Genomic DNA, 8,764 nt, shown 5'->3' on the forward strand with positions numbered 1-8,764 from the left:
GGTCCTCTGAGACCTTGTCTTAAAGGGGTCAAATATTGGACCTTTAAAGTGGCAAAAAAAGTGGTAAAGATGGGCAGAAAGTGGCAATAGAGTGACAAAAATGGCAAAAAAGCTGCAAAAGTTGGATAAAAGTGTCATAAAAGAGCATCAAACATCAACAAAAGGTTAAAAGTGGCATAAATAAGTTGAAAAAATGGGTGGAAAACATTTTGAAAAGGGGTTAAAAAGTAGCACAAATAATTTCCAAAATTAGGTAGCTGTGTGCCAGAATGCGATAGCACCAATGCTATTGATCAAACACACATGCATTTATATAATCAATGAATCATAACTGCGGAGGGCCCATTCTCTGGCTTTTCCAGGGGCCCAGTGAACCCTGTTGGCAGCCATGCTCCAAGTAACAAGTACAGGAACCAAGGTGGAGGCACAGCTCATGTCTTGTAGAACAGAAATGGTTGATAATCCCTCTGCAGTTATGATCATGAAAGATAGAATGGATTTATTCCATATTTTTAAATGATTCTACAAAGGGGGAGAATAAAAACGTTGTTTTCAAAGTGCTATACAAATAAAGTTATTATTGTTATTGTTATTGTTATTATTATTACAAATTATGCAATGAGAGTAGTCACAAACAGATTGTGTATTGATGAAGACTAATGAGCGCTAGTGGTGTTCAGTCTGATATACTGGTGTTGGTCGCCCCCTGGTGTTTGAAATCTTCACTCTACAGATGGAGAGTGGGTAAAACGGTCTAACAATTCAGAATACAATTATTAACAACAATAGAAAATATTTTCTTGAAAAAGTCTATCTTTCGGCTATTTTTCTTTATCAGTTTCAAGTAAATAGCAAGGAAACTACTCATCAGAGATATTGATTCAAAACGGCTTATGTATGATATTAAACTAATTACATTAGTTTTGAATGTTGTCATTATGACAATATTTTAAAATCTTTTCATAGACATTTAATCTCTATATTTTTTTTTTTTTTTAATTTACGTTTGTTCCTCGAATACGTTTCCGTCGTCCTGTTTCCATGGAAACCACAAACTTACAGAGGTAGAGGCTGCTATTCCGCCGTTTAATTTGGCAAAAAGTCCAGTTTTATGTACAAAATCCGGTAGTTAATGTGTTTTTCATCTTGTTAAAGCGAAAAACCAACAAATCTCCATTAGGACGGACAATGTCTTGGTACTGGAATAGCCATGGGTTACCATTTTTACCGGGATACACTTTCCGGGATGTAACGGTAAGGGTTTAGAGTTAAATAATGGAATTAGCCTTAACGTAACTTAAAGTAACCTTAGCGTAATCTTTGCTACTTATACCCAGAATAAATGTTATTAGGTATCTGTATTTATGTTTTATGTAAGTAGGCCTATGTTATCCCTGCATTCCTTCACTATACATATGACTGGGTCATGTTTTAATAGTGCTATTCAGACCGGATATGGGATGATATTAGCTACAAATGCTACCCGCTGCTGTGGCGGAGGAGCATTATTTGCTTGGATTAGAGTTTATTATGGATTTTTATCATGATTTGTAAAATGTAATCATCTGTAGAAGATTTTGTCACAATTTAAAACAGTGTTGCTTTTTTGTAGCTTATTCTGTTCACTATTATGTCATATTTATCAGTTTATATATCACATTATTGGCTCAAGCAGTAAATGCCTTTGAGTTTAATACATGGCAGAAGTGGAAAAATCCCAGACTGTTGCTTGAAAATCTTAAATATGCCTGTCCAGAGCTAATTTATTCCCTCCTAAACAATGCCTCCATGCAGAAATCAGCCTTTCACCGGCCTCAGACTCTGGACTATAAGAATGGCTACGCTCTGCCTCAGCGCCCATCCGTGGGCATAGGACAGGACCCTCTCTTATCAGAGAAACTGATCCAGGAGGAGATCAACAACATGACCTTTGAGAAACCAGATGTCACTTATGGCTCACTTCACCGGGGCCTCCCTCAAGAGTTCATCCCAGCTCATGTGGCCCTGGATAAAAAGGTACAATAATTCAAGACAAGAACTTGAATATTTCTGTTTCAGAATGACTAAACCTGTGTTTGTCTCTTGTTCTACTTGTCCTGTAGGTGCTGCGCTTCTATGCATACTTACAGGAAAATATTTATTCCCCTGATGAAGAGTATCGTATACGCCCCGTGGTCATTTACTACTACCTTGAGGATGACAGCATGTGCATTATTGAGCCGATGGTGGAGAATTCTGGGTTACCACAAGGGAAAAGAATTAAACGGCAGCGACTGCCCAAGAATGAGCGTGGTGATTATTATCTCTGGAAGGACCTTAACCTTAGCATTGACTTGGAGGTGTATGGAGTCAAGTATCACATCGTACAGTGTGACATGTTTACAAAGGTACAAAACTCATCTATGTCAATGCTTTTGCTCTGCAGAGTGTGTGTCTTGTTTTTATGTATCAAACTAATGGATCTTTCTCATATTACTTAAAGGAATTCATGGAGAGTGAGGGCATTGTACTGAACGAGCCTGAACCAATGCCTGTGGATCCTAGTAGAAAATGTCGTGAAAACCCTCTGCCTTCTTTCACAACACACTCTCAATTTGACAGCATGTATCGTTTTCTAACCATGGACCGTAAGGTAAAGAAGAGCCCTTTTATTGTAGACTCACCTGGAGAATCAGAATTGCAATTCTACTTTTTATTGAAGCTATTTCTGATCTTATTTAATAGTTTATAGCCTTCATTGTGTTATAATGACTTTAAAATATCAGAGGGAACTACAATATTCATCAACAACTAGGTTTCCTGGTTTGAGTAACTTAAAGGTCACATATTTGACTCCTTTAGGACAAGTTTATATCGGTCTCAGAGGTCCCCAAAACATGCCTGTGAAGTTTGTTGCTGAAAAAACACTCCAGTATTGGATTTTTGCATGTCTAAAAATCCCTCTGTTTCAGCCCTGCTCCAAAGAGCGGTTTCTATGTCTGTGGCTTTAAATGTTACTGAGCTGTCTGACTCCGCCCCTGAATACGCCCCTCTCAGGACCTGGATGTAGCACTTACGATCCTCCTCTCAGCTGGCAAGTGGGGAGGGCCAACCAAACCTGGGGCTGGTGCTAACTCCCTACATGACACTATGAGGGGAAAATCTGACAACAGCTTGTTTCAGCATACATTTTCTGAAAAATGGAGAGGGGGGTGGGGTTGTAATTCTTGGGGAGATTGTGGACATGCCAGAGGGCACATATTTTTGCCAGAAAAGCCTGGAAAGTGTATTTTGCATAATTAGGGACCTTTAACCAACTGTGTGGAGCTTTCAGTTTGTGTTGATTTTGGCGCCTCCTGTGGACAACACAGTGCTTCTTTTCACTTTGCTGTTTTTGTCCTCTATGAGTAATATTAGTAATTTTTAACAAAGAAGTCCTCGTGTTTTATTTTCACATTAAAATGGGAAACTTATTGGGAATCTTTGTTGTAGAAAATATTACCAAAGTCTTTCTGCCACCCGTCGTTTCTCACTTCTTCTAAGATGTACCCAGTGGCTGCGATTTCGGACATTAAACATGACTGAAAAGAAATACTCCATTCTAATGGATAGTCTTGTATCACATAAAGACACATCAAAAAAGTCCTCTCAGGAGTGCTAAGTTGGTTTATTTTGTTTCCTGAAATGCCGTGTTTCTGCAGTTTAAGATGGGGCCTGTGTTTACAATTACAAGGGGAGCTAAAGGAGACTAGGAAGCAAAGATGCCTAAAATAAGCAACATTTCAATGAAGGGAAAATAGATATTTCAATGTACAAAGAAGTCAAAGGATTTCTCAAAAAAGGAACAGTACTAAATAAGCAGAAACTAACATTTCTGCATACTAAACATGATGTAGCAATTCTTTATCTGCTGCTATATTGATGCCTTTCTGAAGTGATTCAAACCCATGTCAAACATGCAAAATATGTAGATTCAGCTCTAAAAGCCATAGTCTTTGGTTAGCTCAGCAGTCATACCTTGCTCCTCATGTGCAGAGACTGCAGCCCTCACAGCCATTGTAGGTTTAAGTTGCTCTTTGACATTTGCCTGTCTTCCACTATTCTTTCCTCCAAATATTTCCCATCTCTCTCCTCTGTCCTTTAATTTTTTTTTTTTTACTTTCAATCCCTCAAAGGTTCGGTATTTAAGCTTCATTCCTTCTTCTTCAGGTGCTGCGTTTCTTTGCCTTTTGGGATGAGTCACACTCCCTGTATGGGGAGACCAGGCCTGTCACCATTCAGTACTTTCTGGCAGACGACACGGTGGAGATCAGAGAGATCCACAAACCAAACAGTGGCAGGGATCCATTTCCGGTTCTGATGCGGAGACAGAAGCTGCCCAAGAAAATCAAACCGGAGTCTGGTACGTAAAAAGCAGGGTTTGTACGGTTCTTTGAAATCCTTGAAATGCTTGCATTTTAATGTGTTTTCAAGATGTGAAACATGCTTGGATTTCGGAAAATGTTCTGTCACATAAACCCTTATGAAAAATTATGAAAAATTAAATAACTTTTGAACCATATAAACTAAATCATAGCCACTGACTTTTTCCCTCTGGAAGGCCTCCATTGTGCCCTCCCAATGAGAGGATTCTCTTGCAACCCTGGAACATCCGTGTCTTTCCCTGGTCTTTAAAGATAAAATACACACCAGTAATTAAGTTATTGATTGAGTTTTCTTTAATTTTTTTAATCCATTTTCTATTGTTTCTGCCACGAGTTTGGCATTAGCAACCGTATTGTTTTTCCCAATATGGTTGTCACATGGGCTGTGACAACCAAGTCATGCTTCGCCAAACTGCGCACACCTTAACACTGTGGTGGAGACTGCCTGAATAGCTCTTTATAGAGAGAAAGAGAGACAGAGAGCCCGTGATGTGGCCAATTCAAAAAAGCACAAGGACTTTTTTTTTTGTAAATATGTCAATATTCTGAAGACTTTTTGTGGCAGAATGATTATTTTTTCCCTTTTTGGTCTCTAAGGGATAGGAGAAGTTTGAGCCATAAAAAAATCATAGTCACCATTGTTCACTGTGTGTCACACATACAAATCTTTTAGTTTTAATTTACTTTTATCTTCAGCCCCTAGTGCAACAACTTTTTTTTTTAATTCAACTGACATCACTGCAGCACACTTTATCTTAAAGCCCAATTGTCCCACAAAAAGATGCTTAGAGCTTGAGTGTGCACCACAGGGAGAGAGTTTTACAAGCTTTTTAAGATGATAAGTCCAGGCAAGACAAGATGGTGTAAAGAAAGCTTCGGGCTCAGAGGGTTACAAATAGCTATCCGGCAGAACAGTTTGTTTTAAAGAGAATTACGTCAGAGGATCTTTCACATTATATGGTGATAAAATAAGGGATTAGATTATGTTGGGAAAAATCAGTCTCTTTTAAAAGAAATGAGGCCATAACATCATTTTTCATTGTTTGAAAATAAAGTTATTTGTTGGCCCAATATTTTATGACTTTAATGTGCTTCCTTTGGTGTGCCATCCATCTTTAGACTACTATGATGGAACACAACTTTGGTTGTTTATACCATTCTTGGTTTTAAAATGATAATTTTAAGTACATATGAAAATTTATAGATACCAACACCGATAAGTTATCATAGCTGTTAGGTGCTGGAAAAGCTTGAAAATGCACATTAAAAGCGCTTGAATCTTACCTTAAATAAGATTAAAGACCCTTTAAAAAGCAGTATCTTAAAAAGAGCAAAACAGTTTTATTTAAAATGAGAAAAGAACATCTAAATGAAATGAAGAACAAACAAGTAAAAAATGAATGTCAATACAGAAATATGCTGGCGTTCTCCTGATTAGCTGCCACACCCTGTATTTCGTTCTAGAGGTGTTTCCGAGCTGCGTACTGGAGGTTTCAAAAGAAGAAGTGGATGAGTACTACTCCCCCAAAGACTTCCTGGTGGGTCAGACGATAAAGCTGCTGGGTCGTCGCTTCCACCTTTATGACTGTGATGGATTCACTAAGGAATATTATCAGAAGAACCACCCTGATCTGGAGATAAAGCCAATAGAGATACCAAAGAAGACGGACAAGCCTCAAAGGAGGACGGAGAAGGTGAGAAACTTAAAGTTTTTTTCAGGGCAGTTTTCCTTTACAAAACTACATAATTTTTGGGCCTTTATGTTGATAACATTTTTAACTTATGCTTTCAGCAGGCTCCTCCCTACAATGGTTTTGGTTCAATTGAAGATTCTCTCCAGAATTGTTTATCTTTACATCCTGAGCCTCCAAAGAAGAACTTAGAGAAGATACTAGAAAACGCAAACAAAGTGCTGCACTACAGCGCCAGGCTGGTGAGTCAGAATGTGGCATCACCTGTTCTTCTCTGACTGACTTTCCCAGCGGGTGAAACAACAGCACAGATTATTCCTTTCCTTGTCTCATTTCTGCAACATTCTAGGACTCCCAGAACCCTGAGGACGAAGGCCGACGTTTTGTACTGTCATACTTTTTGGCAGATGACATGATCAGCATTTTTGAAAAGCCCACACGCAACTCTGGCATCATCGGGGGAAAGTTCCTGAAAAAGACACGCATCCCCAAGCCAGGCTCTACAGTGGAAAATCCTGAGTTTTACTCACCTGCTGACTTAGCTATCGGAGCCACTGTGGAAGGTAACACTGTTCAACAGTCTACATTGATAATGTATTCTTGTTTTTATATAAAGGATACTAATAGAAACGGCTTCAGCTTTTATTAAGAAATGACAGCTTTTAAGAAGCTTTCTGTAATGATTTCAAGCCGAACTCAATTCTCTTCTATTGGCTCATCACTTAACACATAACCTCAGCTCATGACATCCTTCTGCTCTCCTGTGTCTCTTTTTTTTTTGCAGTTTTTAGCCATCGCTTTGTGCTGACAGATGCTGACCAATTTGTGCTTAAGTATCTTGAGTCTATCTCAAGCCAGATCCCTGTTCAGACTTTACAGTCTCTGCACCAGAAGATGGGTGTGGGGATGACTAATAACAAGACCGCTGACCCCACTGGCAAAAATCTTATCAGCCAGTAAGCGCTCTTTCTTCTTTGGAAACAATAGATTGTAAATATTTTCCTGTATACGGTAAGTATGTTTTTGATTTACACAATCAATGATGCTGATGGTTTTTCTTATTCTTGATCAGGTAATGATGAGGCAGAGCCAACTTCATGACCTGGAAAGACTGGAATGATGTTCAGGTCCTAATAAATCAGATCCCAAGACTTTGGCTCACACCCTTTTGTTGTCTTAATGTTACCATGTCTTTAAAAATGGCATAACACTGTACTCTGTTCTGTGTAAAAGGTGATTGATTAGGCAGAATCTGACAGTGTTAAGAGTTTATCAAATACTCCAATACTCCATCATTCTGTGCAAGAACAAATTTATATATACAGTGCCTATAAAAAGTATTTACTCCCTTAGATGTTTTACTCTTTAATTGGTTTTTATAAATCAATCATGGTTGATATACTTTGTCTTTTTTGACCTTAAAAATCAAAGAACCAACTCTTAAATGTCAAAGTGAAAGCAGATTTCTACAAAGTAATGTCAATTAAAGGGGATTTGACTCGGCCACTCCAGAACATTCACCTTGTTGTCTTTAAACAATGTGTGTGTAGCCTGAATAAGACTGTCCCCCAGGATTTTCCTATATTTTGCCGTATTCATTCTACCTGTTACTTTTGCAAGCCTTTTAGGGACAGTTGCCAGCATCCCCACAGCATGATGCTGCCACTACCATGTTTCACAGGGGAGATGGTGTGTCAGGTTTGGTATCTGCCAAACTTATCATTTTGTCTGCTGGCCAAAAAGCACCATTTCAGTCACATAAGAACAAAGAACGTTCTTCCTCTTGACCATGGAATTCCCACATGCCTTTTGGCTAGTGGAGATGTAATCTGAGTTTTCTTCAACAGTGGCTTTCTCTTTGCCACTGCCCCATAAAGCTTTGACTGGTGATGAACCCAGGCAACAGTTGTTCTAAGAAGAGTCCTTTCCTTCTCAGGTCCTGAAACTTTTGACTCCTTCAGAGTAGTCATAGGTGTCTTGGTGGCCTCTTTCAATAGTCTCCTTCTTGCACGGTCACTCAGTGAGGAAGCCTGATCTAGACAGATATACACATTAAATGGACTCCGGGTGACGCTATGTGTTTTGGAATGTTTTTTTAATCCATTCCCTGACTTGTATTTTTTGGTAACATTTTCTCTTGGAGTGTTCTTTTGTCTTCTTGGTGTAATGGTAGTCAGGAATACTGATACACCAGAGACTGGACCTCCCTGACACATGTCTTTATACTACAATCACTTGAGACACATGTACCACATTCAGGTGATCCCCATTTCACTGATTATGGGACTACTAGCACCAATTGGCTGGACCTCTGTTGAATTAGGTCACAGTCACTTTAAAAGATGTGAATATTTATTCAGTCACTTATTTTACTTTATTTAATTGACATTACTGTGTAGAAATGTGCTTTCATTTCAACATTAAATAGCTTTTTTGTCCTTTTTTTTTAGTTAAATTATATTGACCATGATTGATTTATAAAATCATAAAAGGGTAAAACATCCAAGGGGATGAATACTTTATATTTGCACTGTATGTAAAGTATAGCTATCAACTGGTGGCTCGGGATGGGGGGTTATGTCACAGCTTCTTTCTCTTGTTAAAGTCCCACACTCTCCATAATTTCCTATTCTGTCCACTGTCTTATCCAAAATAAAGGCTCCAAAAACA

At 38.6% G+C, this 8,764-nt stretch overlaps 1 protein-coding gene across 1 annotated transcript; it reads left to right on the forward strand.

The window, feature by feature from the left end:
• The first annotated feature begins 1,121 nt into the window (after positions 1-1,121).
• Positions 1,122-7,434, forward strand: efhc1 (EF-hand domain (C-terminal) containing 1). The gene is made up of 10 exons (XM_041806028.1): positions 1,122-1,254; positions 1,795-2,016; positions 2,103-2,387; positions 2,483-2,632; positions 4,189-4,381; positions 5,868-6,097; positions 6,199-6,336; positions 6,444-6,657; positions 6,879-7,050; positions 7,167-7,434. Exons 1-10 carry the CDS (start codon positions 1,189-1,191, stop codon positions 7,168-7,170), a joined length of 1,674 nt encoding a protein of 557 aa, XP_041661962.1. The 5' UTR covers positions 1,122-1,188; the 3' UTR covers positions 7,171-7,434.
• Positions 7,435-8,764: the final 1,330 nt, after the last annotated feature.

The sequence above is a fragment of the Cheilinus undulatus genome, linkage group 14, assembly GCF_018320785.1.
Source record: "Cheilinus undulatus linkage group 14, ASM1832078v1, whole genome shotgun sequence".
NCBI classification, from domain to species: domain Eukaryota; kingdom Metazoa; phylum Chordata; class Actinopteri; order Labriformes; family Labridae; genus Cheilinus; species Cheilinus undulatus.